Source organism: Erigeron canadensis, chromosome 3, assembly GCF_010389155.1.
Source record: "Erigeron canadensis isolate Cc75 chromosome 3, C_canadensis_v1, whole genome shotgun sequence".
Taxonomy (NCBI): Eukaryota; Viridiplantae; Streptophyta; class Magnoliopsida; order Asterales; family Asteraceae; genus Erigeron; species Erigeron canadensis.
This window is the reverse complement of record NC_057763.1, coordinates 28,092,154-28,116,397: the sequence shown is the minus strand read 5'-3', so window position 1 is coordinate 28,116,397 and position 24,244 is coordinate 28,092,154. Positions and strand designations below refer to the sequence as shown.

The 24,244-nt window shown below is 32.9% G+C and overlaps 3 protein-coding genes across 3 annotated transcripts; all 3 read right to left on the bottom strand.

Moving 5' to 3' along the window:
- Positions 1–704: 704 nt before the first annotated feature.
- On the bottom strand, positions 705–6,431 carry LOC122592758 (protein EXECUTER 1, chloroplastic-like). Its single transcript, XM_043765057.1, has 12 exons — positions 5,899–6,431; positions 5,272–5,388; positions 5,127–5,192; positions 4,473–4,579; positions 4,137–4,218; positions 3,320–4,024; positions 3,099–3,222; positions 2,787–2,956; positions 2,016–2,090; positions 1,680–1,772; positions 1,424–1,570; positions 705–1,060 (listed from the first exon to the last, which is right to left on the bottom strand). The coding sequence occupies exons 1-11, from the start codon at positions 6,316–6,318 to the stop codon at positions 1,478–1,480; spliced, it is 2,052 nt and encodes a 683-aa protein (XP_043620992.1). The 5' UTR covers positions 6,319–6,431; the 3' UTR covers positions 705–1,060; positions 1,424–1,477.
- A 2,445-nt stretch (positions 6,432–8,876) lies between these two features.
- LOC122593500 (probable small nuclear ribonucleoprotein F) lies at positions 8,877–11,264 on the bottom strand. The gene is made up of 4 exons (XM_043765920.1): positions 11,179–11,264; positions 10,744–10,869; positions 10,368–10,432; positions 8,877–9,205 (listed from the first exon to the last, which is right to left on the bottom strand). The coding sequence occupies exons 1-4, from the start codon at positions 11,182–11,184 to the stop codon at positions 9,136–9,138; spliced, it is 267 nt and encodes an 88-aa protein (XP_043621855.1). The 5' UTR covers positions 11,185–11,264; the 3' UTR covers positions 8,877–9,135.
- Positions 11,265–19,699: 8,435 nt separating this feature from the next.
- Positions 19,700–23,835, bottom strand: LOC122593365 (magnesium-dependent phosphatase 1). The gene is made up of 4 exons (XM_043765760.1): positions 23,660–23,835; positions 21,851–22,022; positions 20,057–20,173; positions 19,700–19,948 (listed from the first exon to the last, which is right to left on the bottom strand). Exons 1-4 carry the CDS (start codon positions 23,767–23,769, stop codon positions 19,826–19,828), a joined length of 522 nt encoding a protein of 173 aa, XP_043621695.1. The 5' UTR covers positions 23,770–23,835; the 3' UTR covers positions 19,700–19,825.
- Positions 23,836–24,244: the final 409 nt, after the last annotated feature.

Here is a 24,244-nt window from a genome sequence, read left to right as displayed (position 1 = left end):
CTGTGAAGCTTGTGATGGACTCAAAAGGTGAACCACCAAGGAAAAAGGCTTGTCAGATGCAATCAGTTTTTTGCGACCACAATCTTCAAAAAAAATTATATAAATTCATTTGAGCTACTTGCAACAATTCAAAAGAATTGAATCTACCTAGCATCAATGTTTGACTCTCCTAATCCCTATTTATCATTTTTTCATGGAAATAATATTCTAAGCTATTTGATTATGGAAATACCATCAACGCTTACTTTACCAGGCAACCCTAAAAATGCAAGTCTAACAAAGCAGAAATGTAAGATAGAAGATACCATTAAAAAGGTGCATGACATTACCTGTTCTTATGTGATCCGGAAGCAAGCTATGACCTCTGAATTACTCGTACTAATTAACAGTTTATCCATCTCCACAGATTCTTTTTTGATCCCCTTCCGTTTTACAGAACAAATCATTTTCGCGAAGAAGAAAAACAATGTCATAACATCTCAAGCATTATATAATAGAAGAAAGCCCGACTTTAACTACTCTGAGAGATAAGAACCAAAAGGATTTAATTACAAGAAAATACCACTATACAAGGAAGAGTATGTCAATTTGTATAATTTTTGTATACGCTATGGAAAAACATAGTAGGGTCAAAGACTCAACAGTTCACATGCCTTTGCCTTAGCAAGCCACGGTCTTCGCAATGTGAAGGGAAAAAAAATGCATGAGAGAACCCATAAATGGAGATTGTTATTTCCTCTTACTTTTAAGTAATAGTTTCTATTCACAGCATATATAGCGTATATACAGAAATGAAAAAATGAATTGCTTCTCCATTATTCCTCCACTATCCACAAAAAGACCCACGAAGCCACAAAATCCAAGTCAAAAAAAGAACTTCAGAAGGCACCTAAAACCTATTGTATCTAGAAAACTGCACATACATCCAATGTATCAATGCTACAAAATGCTATGGCTATGTTTGTAAGCTGAGTGTTCCAAGAAATATAGGCCAGCTGCAAGTTGCATACACCTCACTGATCCACTCATAGGACTACATGGGAAAGGAAATCAGGTGACACTGCAAAAGAGCAAACCAAACCTTCAATCAGAAACCACTATATGAGAATTTGGAAGAAAACTCAGAAAAGCAACTCTAGGTTCTTTATATCGTTTGGATGATGTTTCCGACATACAAGGACAATAATGTTCAATCCAGACCAATCTTCATATGCAAAATATTAGCTCCTAATATATTTATAGCTAACCATACAACACTTCATAAAGGTGGTATTGAACATATTGTAAATATAGAACTTCAACAACAAAATGTAATTAATCTTTTCCATCAGGTTTATTACACAATACTTACCAAGCAAATTTAACATCTCTACAAACTAAACGTATTGCTATTTAATAGGGCTATGACTGATAAAGAGCATACCTACAAATCTGATTGGAAAGAAAAGATAACTGAAGTTCATATGCAAAGCACATCCTAGTTCTGCAGTCTTAACTGATTAAAGAACACTAAGAATTGATATTCAGGGGCCCAATATACAAATCCCACAACAGGACCTGCTTTGATGTACTGCAAGTGGTCAACAGAGATGAACATTCTGGAATTAGTATCTATTCGATAGAAAAGAAACACAATCTACATCACATAGTAAAAACAGGAAAATTAGAGCAATGCAAACCTTTCCATCTAGAACAACAAGTTCACCATCCACCCATCGAGGATTTTCAAAACCTGGCTCTGCCAGCCTCCCTTGTCCTCTATATCGAGCAATCTGAATCGTCAAAAGATATTAGTTATGCTTAAAGTTAAACTATTAGTCTGAGATACACTTAAATTAGGACACAGCAAGAATTATATAGGTTTTGTGATTCCTTTCCTATGTCTATATATTTACATGCTTTAATTATTAATGACATAGGACCAGATACTAATTCTCTTATCTAAATTCACAGATACAACTGAATATGTAATGAAATATAAAAGAAATTTTATAGTTTAAATGATAGAGACTTGCCACTCCAAATTCTTCTGGAATGATCCCCTTATGAGGAAGTTGATACTGTGTTCCAACTTTTGCACGAAATGCTACCTGTAAAAAGACGTGTTCATAATAGTTTAAGAGAGAGAAATTTATAGGTACATATAATATTCATACAACTCTTAATGAAAATCTGTCTAGAATATCAAGATGCACATCTTATGGACATGCAATGCTTCCTATAAAGTTTTCCTAGAGTATAAATAGTTCACGCACCACTGCCTATCTGTCTGTTATCCCACTTTTCAGTCTAGCAACAATAAATAAATATTACAGTATTCTATAATGAATTGCAGAAACCATTTTACTCCAAAATGTGCAAAGACTCCCCAACATTCAGAGGCCAGGTCCATTGACCATACGACAACCAACTAATTAACAAGATGCTCGACATATAATTTGCTATATATATATATATATATATCACAAAAGATAGCATACAAGTAAACTTGCTGTTGCTTAATGTTTTGTGCATTCGTATATACAAGATGTTAGTGAAGCATGCTTCTTAAGACAATAATTAGTACACAATTTTTAAGGCTTCTAGCTTAGATACCAAAAAGATACCTGAAATACTAGTTGTCACAAAATATGTCATTGATATTTAGGGTGTTCAACCGAAATCATAGTGACTTCACCCAAAGCTGTTTCTACCAATTAGAACCATTGCCCGGAAATATAATTCCAGGAAGAAGTCAAGAATGGTGTTATAGAAATGCAAAAAGAGTTGGCGATAACAAAGTTTACCTGTCCAGCTGGCACATAAGGGTCCCCTGTTAACTTCACTGCTTCTACATACTCGTAGAATTCAAGAGCTGAAGGCTCCTTCATGCCACCATCTTCTTGCCACTGGCCAAATTTTCGCTTTAGATGAATGACCTCTGAAGTGTAAAGCCCATGTGCACCGACATATAATCCTGCCAACGGTTAAGGCAATTAACCGATAAAAAAATTAGTGTTGTAAGAGGCAAAATGTCGATTAGTTAAAAAGATGTCCCGGGAACAATATATAAACAACATGGAAACAAATGGCAGCATACAAATAACATAGAAGATCACCATTTAACGGGTCACTAGTCTTCGGAAGATCAATTCGGTTAAAGGTTGTAGATCCAGATAAGGGTTGACGATTCTTAGCCTGATTAAGGGTAAGATTAATCATATGACCAACATCCTTGAGCACCTGGAGACGTGGAGAGATTGTCACAACCACTTAAGTGCTGAACATGTCATCTAATACAACGTGATAAATAATATCATTATGAATTTACAAGTCTAACCTTCATGGGTATCTTCCCTTTCCCAATGGACTTAGCAAGATCAAACATGACACTCTCTGTGCTACGGTTACCTCGAATTCTAGTGTCTTTCTTCTTTATAGATTGTGCATTTCTGGAGGAAACCAGTTGCTTTTCATTCTCTATTGAGAAAGTAAATGACGAGCGGCTTCTTTTCTCCAGCTTGGCTGGAACACGAATTAATTGTTTACGTGTTGTGCCATTGGAAACTTTTTGTACCAAGCCACCAACTATAATCTTCACTGCAATTTGACTTTTCCCTTCACTGTCAACTACTGAACTATCAGAATCAACATCAATATCATCTTGTTCTACATTAGTTCCATCCAAGTCTTCTGAATCGGTATCCTTCTCTTTTTCATCTTCTTCATCCGCTATTTCTTCAACTACCTTATTTATCAGATTTCGATCTATTTTTTCTGGTTTTGTCACATTCAAGACTTCAACTTTTAACTCTTTTGCACCAGGAATCATATCTCGCAGAATATTCTCAAAAGCAGATTCCTCAGCCATATCATCATCATCATCATCACCATCATCATCATCATCCATTTCATAGTCATTATCTTTATCTTCAATATCCTTAACAACTATTTCTGGGAGTTTCGTGCTACTAATGAGAGGTGACGACTTGGAAGATACAGCTGGTAAATCTTGGGGAACCTCAGGGCGCTTCAAGTATACAGCCTAATCATGCAAATTAAATCCCATGTGAATTAACAAAACCATCACCAATCTAGCTACAAACTACTCATACATAAAGTTAGGCAGTTCAAGTAAGGTAAATAAAAAAAGATACCTGATATTTGTATTCTCCGTTATCGTTCATTGTTAGAAAAACTTCAAACAAAGGAGCACCATCTGAAGCCGTAGCAAGCTGCCTGAAAACCAAACCTTCAATAGATCATTCTACCATAGATGATAATCAATTACATAAACAGACTTTTCTAAGAGGTACAGTTAATATTTATTGTTGACATTGAGCTTCTGCCCAAAGTGCAGGATATGAACATAATAGAGAGAAATCATTTAAACATCTAAAAACATGAGTTCTTCTCAACGATCAAAACTCAAAAATATAACTAATTTCACATATAATCAAGAGATATGGTATGAAACAAATTGGCTAATTTACCTAGGACTGTAACTTCTTGCCAGGTACCTTCCATGCTCGGCACTTACACGAATAATACGACCATATGGATCTTTGTTATCATCTGAAAGTCCAGCCCACCATCCCACCTAATTTGACAGTTGAATAACATAATTAAACAATTAGCAAAAACACATAAATGAATCCAATTTAGCTCAAAACCTCCAAAGTAATCAAGATCAAGTTTACCAGATTTTCAGAAAATTATATGAACTACATGAAGAAACACATGTCCTAGATGCCAACCATGAGAAGCCACTAACCATCACACATGTATTTAGAAATAGACAAGACACAAAACAAGAAAAAACAAGATGAAAAGTTAAGTTGAACCAAGAAAGACGGAAAGTTCATATATACTTGGTGATACATAGACCCGTAGAGTGTGGCTAATGTACGTCAAAATAGAAAATACTGTTTAAAGGGTTGCTTGAACTTTTAGAGCATCAGATATTTCCTCTCCTACTAACTAACACAATAAGTTATTTCTCATATATTGCACAAGAACTTTAAAGATTCATCAATAGACCTAATTGTGATTCTACTTTTCAAGGAGAGGCATGGTGTGCAAATAAATAAAATGATAATTTCAACTTCTAATAAGAATCTTTTAAAAGAGCAGTTTTAATAACTCACCAAAGCTGCACCTGCATAATCCCGTACAAAAGCTGCATCCATGTAACGCTCCTCCTCTATGGCTTTCTGCAAATTTAAAAAGGTTAGCAGGTATGGTTACAAATGTCATAATCCATGCCTATCACAAACTATAACTTTCTCTTACCCTCAGGTGGGACATCACTCTGCCAACAGTATCATTATTAGCAGCTGCCGCAATCGCCACCTTAATCCTAGCAGCATCTTCATAATCCTCTTTCGATATGGCTCGCTTTAGATGTGACTGTGATGATTCAATTTTACATGTTCCATTAAACTACCTCAAAATAAGGAATAAGCATATCTAAAAAAGATGTAATAACTAATACTGGTAATTTCCTGCAGGCAGTTGTTAAATGCATATATCTCACAAGTTTACGTATAAAACCACCTCATACCAACAATTCCTTCGACAAATTCTCCTTCAACTTAATCCCAATCATTACCTATAGACCTCAAAAACTACTGTTTTCAAATTTCAGGATGTTTATCTTGGTTTATCTATACTATATTATAAAACAGATTTTTCCTAGATTTTCAATATTGAATTTGAAATTTTCGATACTGATTTTAAGGACATCCCCAAAATAACCATAATACCTTTTCTCTATCTTCAAATCTCAACCAATCATCTTTTTTCTCTCTCCTCCATAAATCATTTATTCCTCCAATTCATTTAAAAATTTTTATCTCAAAAACCGTATATCGATAAATTATAAAAATTGTATCTCAAAAACGTCACAAGGCAATGTACCTTGAGGACAGAAAGGAGACGTTCCTGTTGATCAACTTGAACAAAATGCTTCTTCCATCTTTCCCAGTCCCACTCACTATCCACAGTGACGTCACCACTATCCTTGATTACGTCATCCTTATTCTTATCGTCATTATTCATGTGAATTTTTTTATCTCCAGTCATATAATTATTAAACCATTTAATAGCATTTTTAACATACTTTTTATATCCTTTTACTTCTTCATTATTATCATTATTATTAATATTACAAGAGCATATTAATGAAGAAGTGGAGACCTTAGAATTTGAAATTGAAAATGGAAATAGAATTGGTGATGAAGGTTTGTGGTTTAATCGGTTTGTTTTGATGGTGACGAATTTGTGACGGGGGCTGTTTGTGTAGGAAGTGAAGGCAGGTGTTGGAATTATTGACGTCATCAATTAATTTGAGACAGAGAGCGAGTGTTTGTGTGAAGAAACCAGTTGTTGTTTTGAGATGGTCACGGTGACGATAATAGTGATACGATCAAAGATGGGGTTAGCATAAGGTAGATTCCTTCAAGTTATTTATAACATATTAGATAAAAATTAAGGGTCAATATTCAAAAGAAGAAAGCATAAGTAGTATTATATATGTTAGGTACTACGGCACTCTCATCTTGAGTATTCAGTGTGTACATTTATTAAAATTTAGGGGGTAAAATGAAAGTTTTTTTCTTTAAAAAGTTACAGTACGCAACATTTCCCCTATTCAAAAAATAACTTTGAATTTTAGCCCTTAATTTTTATTTAAGGTCTAAGATTTCCCTAACTTAATTCAAGTTGGGAAATTAACTCGAGGGAATCTCGTCCCTATAGAATGGGTATAGTTGGTACTTGGTAGCATAAAGTGGCTTGAAGCCACTATGTTCTCTAATTTTTTTTTAAAGATATGAGAACAGAAGAGAGGGTGCAATTTCCATCCTTTCAAATCAGCCCAAATTTAAGAAGACAATTTGTTTTATGAAATCAATTAGTAAATATTTTGTTTTTATTCTCTTATAAAAACTTAAAGAACACAATTTATCTTAAAAATTTTTATATTTCTTTCCTTTCCCCCCTTCAAAAACTCAAGAACACAAAGGGTGACGGGGAGCCATTAAAATGTGACTAAAACACTATAAATAAAACTATCCGAGAGCATGGACGGAGACAACATGGGGGCAGTGGGGTCACCCGCCCCACTCTAATTTTAGTACAATGTAATTTTTCACAATTTAAATGGTATATTTGTGATTATTTTTTAAAATTGAGAAAAAATAAGTAGGAAATAAATACAAATATTACTTTAGTTGTTATAAGCTTATTCTTTAAAAGTCCACTTATCATCGAAATATTAATTTTGAAATAAATATTTTCATTGGGGAATAAAGATTTTTATTAAAAGAATGAAGAAAGGTTTTAAAAAAAGTTTTCTCCGTTTGAGTATGTAAAATACATTAATAGTGTAACTATTTATGAAAAAATTACTACCTTTCAAATTATTATATATATTTATAATAAATAATTAATAATGATAATGATAATAGTCATGTAGAAAAGATATTTTTACAAGCTAATCATTTTCTAAAAAGTATATTTTTTGGGTTTTGTATATGATGATTGAATACATTTTCATTTAATAAGACATTGTTTGACGGTGGTCTTTATTTATTAAAAAAAAATTTTGGTATTTTTAAATGTGAGTGTTACACCCAGTGCGAGTAATAATTTATTTGAGGGTCCATTTTTTATTCTCAAGCTAGGGTCCATATTTTTCTTTACATTACTAAATATGTCTCTTCTAAATATGACAAACAAATTTTAAAATTGCCTCCTCACATAATAATTTCTAGCTGTGTGCCTGTTTGAGAGGTAAAAATATTTTTTGTTCCAAGTCCCATTAACTGATCTTTATATTCAATATTAAAAAATATTCATTCTGTAAACTAATTACACAATATACTAGTTTCTAATTATGATATTAACATTAATCATTCATCGGTTAATATGCAAATGATAGTCGCCTAATAGATTTTGTTTGTCCATGTATATTTGACGTTGATTTCTTGGTGATACAATAACTTCGACATGGTGGTTTCATTATTGTATCGATTCCATTAAACGATAATCTCCATTATTGTATACTTGATTTATATTAGGAAGATGAAATTGGAGGGTTAATCATTTTTCTATGTAATGGGTAACAAAAGTAGCCGAACCATCTTTACTTTATACTCCATGGTCTACATTGTAGATAATGACAAATATATTAAATAACGACTAGATGTTGGTACCAGATTTTGGGGACCGGTATCGGTGAGTCTCATGCCCATCCCTACATGAGAGTCAAAGGTGTAACCCATCTATCTAATCTTTTATGGTAAAATTTAGTTATGCCTTTGAAAACAGAGGTTATGGGTTTGATCCTCATGCCCAGCAAGGCTGGAGGTCCTTTTCTACCTATGGTAGAACCTGGAAGCAACCTCTCTACCTTTGGTAGGGGTAAGGTTGTCTACATATCAACCTCCTCATACACCATCGAAGACGGTATTGGGATCCACAACCCGTGAAAGACGGCATTGGGGGTTACTGCTTTTTGTGGCTTTATTACAAAATTGCTTTTGTATGTGTTATATGTGCTTAACTGCTTATGGTGCCAAAGATATCACCAGATTCTGCAGCAAGCAGACATACTGTAATAAATTGTGTTGCAATTTTTTATTTGAATGTTTCAGTCATATTTTGATGTAACTTGCATTCTTCCTTTACACATTTATGGGGAGCAAATATTAGTCCAGAAGAAAACTATAAGACCAACTTCGGATATGTTTAGTTGGTTCTCAGACAAGCAATCACCAATTTTCAAGATATTTTATAAAGGTTTTTTTATTCATCTGATTTGGCAAAATTAATATAAAATTAAGCTTGCCTTGCTATTGTAACCCTTAATTTGGATCTTCTATGATCTCCATCAATTAAGCATAATTCAAACATTTAGCATAAAGAAATAAGAAAGGACTCCAATACAACATTGTCTGACAAACTGTTGATAATCTAGAATGGATTCACATCCACCCAATTGAATTCTAGCCAATCCAAAGGTTCTAGAATTCTAAATCAAGTGTCACTTAATTCATTACGCCTTGAATCATAACATCTACAGATATTTCCATACAAAAAACTTAAGATGTTGAAAATAAAGCCAATAGACCTAATGGGGAGCGCGTTCACCAGCTAGTCACGATCTGCCTCTTCTATTTCTTCATCCTCTGGTACACCTCGCAGATAGAGAACATTATTACACCTGCATATCCAACACACAAGCAGCAACAATTAGCCAAAGATATATGTGCACAAAGGTGTATTACTTAAACAAAAACTATCAGCAGTGACGAATTAAAAACTTGTTTTAAATATATGCACAAAGAGCAACAAACTTCAAAGGCAAATCTTGATATCTAGACAGTAAAAAACAGTTAGCACACCATGTAGTCATGTACTATCTTCATGTACAACTGGAAAACAGAGACGCCATGACAATGTACAAAATTTTGCAAAACAACATCTTTGAGTCTAGAATTCTATGAATTATAAATGATAATTCTGAAGGCATTATTTGGATGTTAAATTTGGCACTTCATATTATGCATGTTATACATAATCAGCATGAAGAAAACTAACTTTAGGATATCCCTCTCCGAAGAATTAAAAACCTTTGCATTTCTTACAATGTACAAACTACACAGTACACATATGATGAAGATTAACTACACCCTTGAAAGTCAATGATGACCTTCATATAATAGTATAATACTGGCCTCCCTTTAACCCAGTATTGCCACTGTCAATATAGTAAGTTGTAGGTTAATCCTGATCCAATTACTTCCCGAGTTACATATAATTTTCCCAATCCAATTTTCTATTTTCTATTACATATTAATTCAAACATTATTATTTTAAATATAAAAGTCCCAATCCAATTACTCCCCGAGTTGCCAAAATTCCAGAATCCCCACCCTGCCAAGCCATATCCAAGTCGCGAGTTCCCCAACATTGCCGCCTGGCCCGAACTTTGGCATCTCCGACACTCAAAGCATGCAGGAGAATGCAAGAGACATTCAGGTAAAAATAAAATTTCCTAAAAGCTCCACTATGTTGACGCAATGAGTTTAGGACTAGCTTAATAAAGAACACTAGAGAGCTTCATATTAATTTTCATCATGTACCAAAATAACTGTATTTTGTGATCAGAGAGGCTCAAAGTGTTCTACATCATGCACAAGAATAATAAGATCATCTAAACAGCCCCACTATTCTAAGCTCGAGATAAATCAAGTATAAGATCAGAGAAACATAACTTCACATGTACATAAACTTATATATAAGGTGTATAATCGGGAGTTATGATTTTATATCTACATAAAGTTTCTCGGGTTTTAAAAAGCTATAAAAAGATTCCAGCATACCTGATTAGAATCTCTCCAAGGTTTCCACTCAACTGCCCATCAATGTATTCTTCAGAGTTTGCCAACTGCAAAAGTAAGACATGAATTAATATTATAACTTAGAAGCAACGTGTATCGTTGGCACATCGAGTCTTTTCAAATTTTAAAACACACATGCATCGAGTATGGTAACATCACAGTAGACGGAAGAAATAAAACCCTGTAAGAAGCTCATTTATCATAACAGCAAAAAACAAATAAATAAAACTTTATGTCAAAATAGTCGAGTCAGATGGTGTGTGACTGTGTGTGATGGGGTCAAAATGACTCAAATGCAAAGATGCAAGACAAGCTAAAAACAGTAAAACGACACGATAAAAAAGTAAGAGATTTGTACCTGCAAGTTCATGTATGAATCAACAGAGACAAGAAAACCTTTGTACTCCATACCCCACTTGAGCTTCACAATCACAGGCTTTCCAGTCAAGTTGTTCAAGAACGGTTTCGGGTTAACCGGTACAGTCTGTAAAAAACTTAAACAAATTAGTCCAATTCAACATTGATAAGGGAAAAAGAAAACATTATTTTGACAAAATAAATTCTTAAACCATATATTAAGCTACCATTATTCATCCATAAATTGCTAAAAAACTATAGAGTAAAATATAAAATAAATTCCAAATAGACTTTAAAGTGGAAACCTATTAGCCCCAAATTTTCAAACTGAGCCCTAATTAAATCTATATATATTTTGAATGTAACATACATTAATTGTTATTGTAATGAAACAAACAATATAAATAAATGAAGGAATTGAAAAGGGGGGGCTTACGGCCATATTCGCGTGTAGAGTAGAGCCGATTCGCAAATTCCTGAACGAAGGGGGGGGGGGGGGGGGGGTTAGGGTTTTGACTATTGGAAGTCAAAGTAAAAGAGGAAGGCAGGATGATAACTCAGCGAACGGGAGTTTGTTAACGAATGGTCCATAAACAGGTCAAACCAATCCATAAAAAATAAATAAATAAAAATAAAAATTCATGTATGTCACAAATAACCTTCAAAATATTAAATATGTCCAATTAAATTTTTAAATATCAAAAATGTCATTACTAAACATAAAATATATCAAACTTATTCAAATAATTTTATTTAATTAAATTAAATGTTAAACATTATTAATTATAAATAACATTTGTAATTAACGATTATACCCTCCATTAATAACTAGATTAATACCCGGTCGATGACCGGGTAAAAAGATAAATTGATATATGAACCGATCGGGTAAAAAGATAAATTGATATATGCATCATACATTGCAAAAAATATACGTTAAATTATTAGAAAATGTATTGTGAAAGAGAAAAAAAAACATATAGTTTAATTGTAAAGATTGTTCTATTGATATTTTTACAAGTCTTATGATATTAGTATTTTTTTTTGGCATGTTTATTGATATATGAAGTTTAATATGATAAATTGAATATAAAGTTCAGATAAAATTTTACACACGTGTAATTTTGGGTATATCATGTTAAGGTTGTCAATAGTCAATCTAACCCGATACTCAATTTAAAGAAAACATTTTTAGGTCAAGTATCTCAACCTACCAACCCAACAACTTGATTTTTTTCAGGTTAGTTCGGGTTGGCTCTTTTGGTTGTCAGGTCCACCTAGTGTACAAAAACGCTTTTTACTCAATTCGACCCGATTTTTTGGTCAATGAGCCAAAACCGGATTTGACCCAACCCAACCCAGTTTGATACCGGTTTTTGGTCAAACTTTGACTGGGTGGTTTTACCAATTTTTTTTGACCAAAACCCGTGCCAGACCCGATCTCAACCAGATATAAAAACGAAAACCCAAACGGTTAGTAACCGCTGGGTTGGGTCAGACCCGGTTGTTGACCAGTTTTGGGTTCAGGTCCGGGTTTCAACCCGGTTTTTTGTACACCTCTAGGTCCACCTCCCAACCTGAAATAGTTTTATATTAATTTGTTTATAATTAATACTGATCCGTTTGACAAAAAACCACACATTTGACATTTCAACCCGTCAACCAATTTGTCTCGAAAACAATTAATTTGACTAAATTGATCCAATAACAACCCATTTAACCTAATAACACACAAACCTACAGGTTGACTCAAGTTGGGTCTTGGTTGTAATTAAAGATATGAAACTTTATTGGGTCTGATTAAGGTTAAAGATTTATAACTTGTCATCCTAATTGGGGTGGTTCTAATTGACAAACGTATATCATATATAAAGCTTTCTATGAATCTTTATGTAGGCTAAAAAAAACTCTTATTGTTAAAAAAATTTAATTATAAATTTTAGAAAATTTATACAATATAAATAGTTATAATTCTTGCATGAACAATAATGGTGGAGTACATAATCCCGATTCTTTTAAACGAACTTTAAAAAATCACATGTTTAAAAAATATATAGTAATAATGTTGATAAGCTACTATTTCTCATTATGTTTAACAATTGTATTCTAGTTATATAGACTGCAGTCAATTTACCAACCCATATATTAATTTGGTTTTTATTATGTTCAAGTTAAATTAAAAATAAATCAAAACTTTTATATTTTTTTTAAATAATTTGTTTGTATCTAGTATTAAGCATCTTCTTTAAATTCCAAATATAATTACTAATATATTTGTTTTATATTTAACTTCATTAATGAAAAGATCCTTCTATAAATAAATTTTAAATCATTTCTAAAAATAGACTCAACCAATCAAAACACAAGAAAATAAAACCAACAGCCAATCAGAAGCTAGAAAATTCAATCTTTTTTTCCTCTCAGCTCTACCGGCAATATATATATATATATATAATCACTAATTTAATTACACAAGATCTTCTTTTTTTTCCATCCACACTCCCGCATTTTTTTCCTCCATAAGATTAAGTAGGTTGGCCAATATTTATGTATATATGATTAACCCTATTATTATCATAATTTTCTACCATTATTTCTCTCGGTCTCCAAATCAATTTAATCAGGTAATATTCATACTCATCTAGTTATCTCCTTAAATATATGAAGTATTATTTTTTAAGATGGCACTTCATCATTCTTTTAATTAATTTTTCATAAGTTCATCATTCTTTTTGGTCTTAGCCGATGGGATATATTAGTAAGGAGACACCTATATCATTGGCTGATAATTGAGAATAGAAGCATGATAATCGTATGTTTTTACATTACTATATTAACATGTATATTACTGTTTTCACTTTCGAATTGAGTTTTTTTTCCATTGTGTAAGTTAACTGGATGGAATGTTGTTGATATTTAACGGGTGTACATTTCAAAGGTTTTACTTATGAAAAGTTAATGACTTTTACTTACAGTCATAACTAAGAGGGTAAAATGATAAATTAGTTTATCATCAAAAGTTAAGTTGCATATATGTCATGTAATTAAGGATTATAAAAGGAGGGTATAATTGTCAATTACATATGTTATTTATAATTTTAAAGGACTTTAACATTTTATTTTTTATTAATTTAATCATTTGGGTAAATTTGAAATATTTTAAGTTTAATAGTGACATTTTTGATATTTAGAAATTTAATTGGGCATATATGATATTTTGAAGCTTATTAGTGGCATATATGAAATTTCCCCCCCCAAAAAAAAGTACTCGTAACTAATTTATAGGGATAATAACTAATATGATTTTTTTTTTTATATTTAAAGAGAAAGTGGATAAATGGCTAATACCACCAACTTTGATGCACACACGTCGGGTTTGAATATTAGAAAACTCCACAACCACTATTACCCTAATGACAACTTATATGATGTTAATCATTTAGTTATCAATACTATATCATAAAACAGATTCTCTCTGTCTAACATTTTAAGTTTCAACATTTACTTTCTCCAAATGTCCCTTCTATCAATTTTATATTTACCAAACACTCTTTCTCTCTCCTCAGATCTCAACCAATCATCTTATTTCTCTCTCCTGCATAAATAATTTATTCCTCCAATTCATTCAAAATCTTTTATCTCACAAACCGTACATCGATAAACCATAAAAATTATATGGGTGTTCTTCAAATTTCATGCTCTTTCCTTAGAGATGTCATTCGATATACTTTCGACGAATTTTTAAATCCAAGGGCGAAACATGTACGGTTAAGACATTTGGCTATCACACTTTATGACCTATCACCCCCACCATCTCACTGCCGCAACGCACGGGTACTTACTCTCGTAGTTATATGATGTTCTTTCAGAAACCTTAAAATAATAAAAATGGTGTTGAAAATAGCCAAGTTAAATATGGATAATGGCTAAATGAGCAACAAGGTGCGCCCCTATCTCTTTTGAATCGCAAAGCCTATTCTACTGAATACAAACCCTTGGTTCCTCGGGCTTTGCGAGTTACTGTGGACCATCTTCTATATCCGCTCCAAAAACTGAACCGCCTAAGGGGCTAGGGATCCGAACGTGTTGATGGCAAACGAAATGAACACAAGCTGATTCTCTAAACTTCCTGCCTCATGCTTATTGTAACACCCCAATATTTTATGGTAATATAATATTAACCCTTTTCATAGTTTTGACAGTTAATTAATTTCCTAATATTTTATTTTTGGTTATGGGGTTAATTTAGTTGGAACTTTAGCGGATAGCGGGTAAAAATACCCACAAAAGTGTTATGGGGAGTGGCAAGCCCATGGATTGCTAGCCACCCACCTCCTATGACTCATGATTTCATTTTTCTTTTTCTCTTGTTCACTACACCAAAAACTTCTCTAAATCTTCTTCTTACTTCCATCAAATTTTGAAGATTAATTCATCCAAGTAAAAGAGAGAAATTACAATAATAATCATCACCATCTCTAATCTTCAATCAAGGAATTTAAAGTTAGGGTTTTGAGTGGGAAAGAGGGGTGGTGGCCGAAATTTTAAAGGAAAAAAAAAAGAAGGAAAATTTTCAATTCAAGTCTTGAAATTTCTTATTATTGTTGAGGTATTTGATTTCCCCTAATCTAGTCTTCATATTTCTTTTGAAATTAGGGTTCATGGAGTGAATCAATTTGGGGGGTTTTGATAGAAATTGAATTACGGTGATTTTTCCCCAATTCCTTAGAAAACCTAGTTTGTCATTGAGTTATGAGTTGAGTTTGAATATGAAATTGATAAGTTCATATGATAATTATAGTTTATGAGAAAAGATGAACTTTGACTAGTTATTGGATTGTTGATGAAAATGGTAGGTTGAACTACCTAGTGTTATTGTTGAAGAAAATGAGACTCAATGACAAATGGGTTGGGTTTTGGGTGTAGGAAGGCTAGTGATTGGGTATGACTAGGTTGAACTAGTCAAGGGGTAAATATAAGCTTATACTTTGTATGATGATTTATGTCTAGGTGGTGAAGAATAATTTGTTGAACCTATTTGCCTTGTAGTGCCAAGTAGCCAAGTTTGAGGTGAGTGTATATGCATATAATCATATTCTTGTTATTAGAGGTCATAGGTGGGTAAATTCCCATGACCCGTAGTTTGATTGTTTGAAAGAACTAGTAGGTGGGTAAATTCCTACTAGTCATGTTGTATGAAAGAACTAGTAGGTGGGTAAATTCCTACTAGTCATGTGTATGAAAGAACTAGTAGGTGGGTAAATTCCTACTAGCCAAATTGTCCATGACCATGTTGAAAATGTATGTGTGATGTTTGTTATGAATGATAAGGCTAGCTTGCTAGGCTTTTTGTGGTGCTTGATGCACAATGCTTACATAGCTTGGTTATGATTATATGTGTATGCATTCACTAAGCGTTGCTTACGTTTTAGTTGATTATTCTTTTTATAGGAATTGATAGTAGCAAGGGAAAGGATTTGATCAAGTGATAGATTTGTAGTGAAAGTTGTTATTGAAGGTATTTTGGCCACCTTGGAAGATTGACAACTTGGGTAATGGCATAGACAATCCCTTGGAATATTATGGCTCTTGATATAAACCTTTCTCTTGGGTGAACAAGTCTATTTTGGTATAAAATATGTGGTTATGTCAAGATTTTAGTCATTTGACTTGTTTATAGTCATACTAATGTTAACTAGATTTTTCATTTGGTTTATTGACCCATTTACTTGTATAAACTTGATTTGTATAAATTGATGGTATGAAGACTTTTGGAAAGATTGTGTTAGGTGTTTTATGTCAAAATTAAGTTGTTAATCAGTTGTTGGAAGCTCGTTTTTGAGACAAGTGTTTAAATGTGTTTGTGATCAGTTTTACTAATTGTTAATATGTGGAAATGAATTATTGGGTAAAAATGGGTTTGTACAGAAGTATTTAGGGTATTAGTCTGTTGTAGACTAATATATGGAGTATTAGTCTGTTGTAGACTAATATGTGGGGTATTAGTCTGCTGTGGACTAATATATGGAGTATTAGTCTGTTAAAAAAAAAATTCGATTTTGATTTAAAAGGTTTGGGTCATTACACTTATTAACCGAAGCCACTGTCTCTCAGCCCCATCTTAAAATTCATGGGAGACTATTTAACATGTGTAAAAGCTGATGTGAGTGATCAACTATAATGTTAACATCATATATATATAACATTTTCCTATAATTTATGCTTCATGTTTGTTAATAAATACTAATAAATAAAAACAAATAATTCAAGGCTTTAAGCATTGGTTAATATTATTTGCTCAACATTTTTAATTATAATTTTAATATTAAATATTAATCTAATAAGATAAAAAGTTAATAGTCAAAAGATAATTTTAAGGTACATGTTTAAAACTTTCGATTTTGAGCTAAACATCAAGCAACCACTATTTTTATGTACGTTTCGTTCATTTAGTGAATGAATGAATTACAAGGCAAACGATTAATGAAATGTATAAGAATCTTCACTTCATTTACAACCCTAAATGAGGTTGTGTTAATCTAAACCAAGTTGCCGACATATGGTATGTATTCGTATTTCAAAGTCGACCAACTATTTCTAATTTTTTTTTAATAATTTTTTATCCTGAACTAACTTAGATATTCATATTTTGTTGATTACTAGTTTATTAATCACGCGTTGCTGCGGACATATAATGAAAACATAAATCAAAACATCTTAAAAACACTTTACAAAATATTACCTTAGAATTTCATCCCACCTGCTTTATATAGTAGATAATAAACATAAATGATTAGATGAGCTCTAAATGTTTATAAAATCGGGTGCTTTATATAATAGATCATAAACATAGATGAGCTCTAAGTGTTTATAAAATCGGATTGAATTGGTTCATATATTAAGCTTCTTTCATTCTTTCTTCAAAGTGGACGCACACATTACTTTTTTTACTTTGTGTTTTTTTAAAAAGGTAAATAAGTGGTAGCCTTTCGGTTCTATGTACCAATTTGGTATTTTTTTTCTTTTAAAATTGATAAATTGTAAAAAAAAAAAGTGAATAAATAAATTCGGGAATGGAACTCTCTTGACATGTTTATGCTGGCCTTTTCTTTTTGATTTTTCAACAGTAAGTTTGCAGTTAGCATTCGAGACATCACAGTAACATTCAATTGGGCAGTATGCAGAGCTTGAACCACTAATGTCTGGGATAAAACCTAGGACTCTCAAAAACCCACCTAATAACCCACTCTACTCTGACAAATGTAGAAAATGCGATTTTAACCCTGATGGATTTCCTCAATGTTTAAGACCTTATCAATGAGCAACGTATAAACTATGTCCATCAAAAATGGTAAATTAATAGTAACCAAAATTATATTAATAATTATATTATCATATGCATATAAACTTATACTAGATTGGTACCCGCACAATGTGACGGCGGTAACGGCGACGGTGATAGTGTGGCTATTAACGTAAAAGTAATTTCATTGTGGTCGGAGATATGATGAATTGTTGCGTGGGATATGAAAGAGAGGAGGAGGGGAATGGATTTTGAGTTAGGGTTTTTGCTATGTGTTTCTGCGTGAGGGAAAGATAGAGGTTGAATTTTTTTAAGGTCATTTTATTCACAGTTTATAAAATAAAAATTAGAATGTATTAAGATGGAAGGTAAATGTATCATTTCAAGTTCTTAAAATTAAGAAAGGGGTGGGGGGGGGGGGAGTTTCTTTTATAAAGAAGTATAGATATAGAAATGCAAGTAAGCATGGATTTTTTTAGCATGGTTGTACTCTAGGCAGTTTTAGTTGTAAATTGTATGTTGCTTTTTAGTATTACGAGAGCAAGTACCCGAGCGTTGCGACGATAAGATGATGGGGTGATAGGAGGTGATAAATCATAGAGTGTGATAGCCAAATGCCTTAGCCATACAGGCTTCACCCTTGATTTTAAAAATTCATCGAAAATATATTAAATGACATCTCTAATGAAAGGGCATGAAATTTTAAGAACACCCATATACGAGTAATTTTTATGATTTATCGATGTACGGTTTTTGAGATAAAAGATTTTGAATGAATTGGATTAATAAATGATTTATGGTGGAGAGAGAAAAAAATTGATTGGTTGAGATTTTGAGTAGAGAGAAAGGGTAATATAGTTATTTTATATAAATATAGAATTGATATGGCGCATTTTGGGAAATTAAATGTTAAAACTTAAAATTTAGTTTTTGCTTTATAATATAGTATAGATAAGATAACCACTAGGTAATAGCCTAGTGGCCACCAACCGCCACTTTCCAGGAGAGGTCCTGTGTTCAAGTCTTGCCAAAGGCAAACTTGAGATAATCAGAGGAAGAAATTATTAAGTGGTTGAGATTTACCTGGACATTAACCTGGCTGGAGGATTAGCGGGTAACAAATGGTACATGAGATCAAGGGTTCTCATCCAATTATTTTTTTTTAGTATAGATAAGATAATTTGTAGATACGCAGACTAATTGCTTTCACACAAATTCACAATTACAGGAAAAGCTATCCGTGATCAGTGTGAGTCATATTAACTTTGACACTTCTAAAGATCAAGGTCAATATGCAACCAAGCATGCTACATAAAGAAAGCATAGTAAGTACAATAAAAGTGATGCTGAGTTGCTGACCATATTGTATTTGAAGTATTAAAAGTACCCATATTGTATTTTGAAAGTGTAAAAGGCTACTAAAACATTTTTATTTCAAAAATGAGATTATCGTTGTAGTAAACAGATTTCTTAATCATATTTAGCCACTTCCAAGTTCTAAAAAATTCACTATATGAATAACAATAATAAGTTTGTAAATAAAACCTTGGCGTTTTAACACCAGATCATAGATGAAACAAGTATCTGTTAGAAGCATATGTATATGTTTATACTATTTAAAAATCGTGTTGACATAGTAGTTGCACCAAATATATAGGTGAAATGGTACACAGCATGATAAGTGTTATAATACATGAGTCAAATATGAATTTGATTTAAATTGTCACCAGCAATAATGTGGATTCAATATCCAAGAGTGTCTTTTGTTAAAAAAAAAAAATTACTTTTTCTTACCCCTCTTTGATGAACTTGGACCTTGAGAAAATTGTGTAAGCCCTTGCCGAAAGGCTCCAAGAGTGACCCCATTGTTGACCAAAATGGCTGTCACTCCCAGGTTCGAAACCTGCAAAATAGATTGCATATAACAACATTATTAATTTTCTATTGGGGAACATACAAGGCAAGGATATGCATATTACATATGAAGAGAAGTAATGGGAAGAACTTCTACCGGTCCTATATTACGATCTTCATCATCAAAGAAAAGCATCGATTCATATGGCACCTGAGTCTTTTGATGGATTTTCTTGAAATGTTCTGTTTTGTGACTCCAACTGGAAAAGATCTCCTATATCATCAAAAAGTGATAATTGCGTCATATAATCAGTAAAAAACACATTATTAGTGCTATTTGTACAAAACTTTATATTGATAGATCCATTTTGTAATACAAATGCAACAACTTTCACTAATCTAGATTCCCCATGAGTGGAAAATGAAACAGACCATTGAGTATAAGTTTCTCCTCTGGATGCACTAATGGTATCCTGGTAGGGGGTGCAATTAGAACATGGAAAAAGACCAGCATATCATGAAAGTATGAAACATGGCCGATGCAGGACAAGATAATCAAACGTGAATTTTGGATAGAAGCACAAAATTATAACTAAGACTTCTACTACACAATGTGTAGGAGGATCCATTGGCATTTATGTTTCAATGGCAAAGGCATGCCTAGGATCTATTGAGTATCTGACACAATATGACATCAAACATCATGCCTAATTCTTAATTGACTGTTTCCGATTATAAAAGAAACAGCTCTCAAAGGCAAAGACTCTAACATACATTGTCTTAATAGCAATCAACTTCATGGTCAAACAATCCTGAATATTGATTAAGGAGGCAAACTCAAGTACTCAGCCCATCTATTAGTGTTATCTGTACCAAACTTTATATTGATAGATCCATTTTTTAATGCAAATGCAACAACTTTCACTAATCTACATTCCTCCATGAGTGGAAAATGAAACGAAGCATTGAGTATAATTTTCTCCTCTGGATGCACTAATGCTATCCCGGTAGGGGGGTGCAATTAAAGCATGGAAAAAGATCAACATATCATGAAAGTATGAAACATGGCCGATGCAGGACAAGATAATCAAACGTGAGTTTTAGATAAAAGCAACAAAATTATAACTAAGACTTCTAAGCTTCCTACATAGAATGTGTAGGAGGATCCATTTATGTTTTAATGGCAAAGGCATGCCTAGGATCTATCGAGTATCTGACACAATATGACATCAAATATCTTGCCTAGATCCTGATTGACTGTTTCGAATATGAAAGAAAAATCTCTTAATAGCAAAGACTCTAACAACATTGTCTAAATATCAATTAACTCAAGGTCAAAAAATCCCGAATATTGATTAAGGAGGCAAACTCAAGTACTCAACCCATCTATGTGAAAACGGGTCAACGGGAATTATGCTAATGATAACAGGTCAAACGGATTAGCTATAAAGGAGAACACATCAAGCAGGTTGACCATAGCCGCACTGACTCGCCTAACCCAATTTTGACCTGTTACCCAACCCGACTGACCAACCGATTCATTAGGCCACCTGTATTTAGTAATAAAAGACACTATAATACCCAGACAGCATCTTATTACAAGTTTAATAAGATTTTGTGTGGTGCAGGGGATGTTCATTTCTGACCAATTTCCTCTCGTAGTCTCTTTAATACAAAAAACCAAGAGCACCTGGCAGCTGAGTAAAAAATAAATGAAAAACTCAAAAATTTTCAATCATCATCTTTATTCTTAAGAAGGTCATGTCATATTGAAATTAAGAAAGCATAACTAATTACCAGAAACATTCAAATATGATCTCCTAATAACAACCTTCAGACCTCTTTCACTATAACTTAATCAAATTCATTTCGTTTCATACAATGCAACCTCTGAATTATGACTACAGTAATCTACATCAGAAAAATCAATGCAGAGACTGTTTACACAAACCTGGGCTACAAACATCGGCTTTATGCCCAACTTGTCAATGAAAGTTTCTGCAATGTCTCTGGTTGGTGATCTGGAAGCAATAGCCATGCCAACTCCTTTATCCTTTAACGCATGTAAGATGCCTTTAGCATGCGGATACATAGATGGTGTCTCACGCTTGGATCGACATTCGCTAACGATTCAAACAAAAGTTAAGTTAAGCTCAAAGTGCTCGGAGACCATTATACAACACAACAATTTCTTTATTACACAAATAACTCATCATTGAGCCAGTAAAGTAGAGAACTTGATATCTCCTCAATTCTGAAGATACAAAAAATATCAAGAACAAAAAACTAGGGGCGCGTTTGGTTGTAGAAAACACCCCTTGTTTTTCATTTTTGTTTTCTAAGAAAACATGAAAAACAGAAAACGCGTTCTAATCATACTTTTTGAAGAATGTTTTCCAAGAAGACAAAAAAACAATGTTTTCCATTTTTCAATAGAAAACTTGAAAACATGTTTTTCTTGATTTCCATTTTCTATTTCCTCCCTCCCCCTCCCCTCACATATCAAACATGTTTCCTAGTTTTCTAATTAGAACACGTTTTTAAAAATTTTATTTGTTTTCTAGAAAATAAAAACCCGTTTCATTTTCTAGAAAATTAGAAATGAAAAACTAGAAAACATTTTCTACAACCAAACGGGCCCTAAGCTCTCCACACACTACAAAGTATCCATGATGGTACCATATTCTGCCATAAAATACGTCACAATTGGGTCACTTTCAAGTTTCAATGCTACAAACTTTACAACAAAGCTGTATATCAAATAAATCTAAGTTCAATGTAACATTATGGAAGGAACGGAAAAATGTTTTAATTTTTAAAGCCGTGATATGATAGAATGGCCAAGTGTCTGGCGCTCTCAATCCTTAAAACTATATAATACCTAAGACTAAGAGAAGTGGAGGTGACTTTGCCCGACTCTCGCCCTTTGTCACCAAGAGTCGCCCCCCACACCACCCCCCTTGCCCGACTTGTGTTTTGCCCGACCTCCACAGCTCGCCCCTTTGTGCTCCAAAGTCAGCCAAAGTCGCCCTGAACACCAACCCCCCCTCGCCGACTTCTCCTAAATCCACCCATATTTACCTTTTTTACATACAACACTTCCCTACCCCACATGCCACATGGCACAAGTCACCTCACTCTTTAAAATCCACCCATTTCCACCTTTTTTAAGGGGCAACTCTTCTTACACCACACGACACATGGCGCAAGTCGCCCCTCCCTCCCTTTCTTCCCACTCCTTTTAGTCTAAGTGTCTGTACAATATCTACCTACAACCGACCCGTGAATTCCAAACCAAAAGACTCAAAAAGTGACAAATTTCCATGAAATCGGAGGGCGTAAGTTTCCTTATTGTTGTTACAAAGTGAAAAAAGGAAGTAACTTTAATATCTTTTATATGTATAGTCAATAGTCTAGCTGATTTCTGGATATGGGGCATTTGAAACTTGAAAGTATCTTGGGTTTAGCCCTCATGAGAGTCAAAGAGGAAACCCATCTATCTATTCTATCTAGTAAAACATTCTTCTTGGTGAAGATGTATCACCACCAATTATACAATACAGTATAATTACATCATTTTATTCCCAAGAATATATTCAATTAACGAAATATTCCATTAATGTTTAAAATAAATTAAAAAAGCTCTGAAATTTTTCATCAGCTAATTAAAGATGAGGTGATTTTATACAAGAATTGCTATAACTTCATTCATATATATATATATACAGACATATAGAGATAGGGAGAGATGGAGGAATACCAGTAGAAAGGCCAGAGAGTGTAATCGAGATCAAAGACGACTAAACGAGGCAAGACTTGAAATAAACCCATTATTTCCATTGCCTCGTTCTTCACCTTCTCGTCTCCCATGGCCTCTTCTTCTTCTTTTTCTCTTCGCAGATAGATAGATATATGGGTCACTTATATATATATATAGGGTCGATCTTAGAAAGAAGAAAAAGTCGTTTTGTAAATTGTAATGTACCAACCAGATATATATGGTATGCTTAACCGGTTCAAATGATTATTTTTTGGATTTTTATCTACTGTTAAATAAAAACTAGTAAAACAAAGATATAAAAAATTTATTTTGATTTTTGTGTCTTTAACTTATCAAATTTTATAATGAATTAATGTTACTACAATGGATTTTGTTTGGTTATTAAAGAAAAAAATAAATTAGATGTTTGATTATTATCTATAAGTAATGATCAATTAATTAGAAAATAAAAATATAATAAAAAGAAGTTTATTGAAATAATTTAGTTATTTGATGTCATCTTTATTCTTTTTAATACATACAATAACATGAATTTCAAATATAAATGCAAACTAATATTTTAAA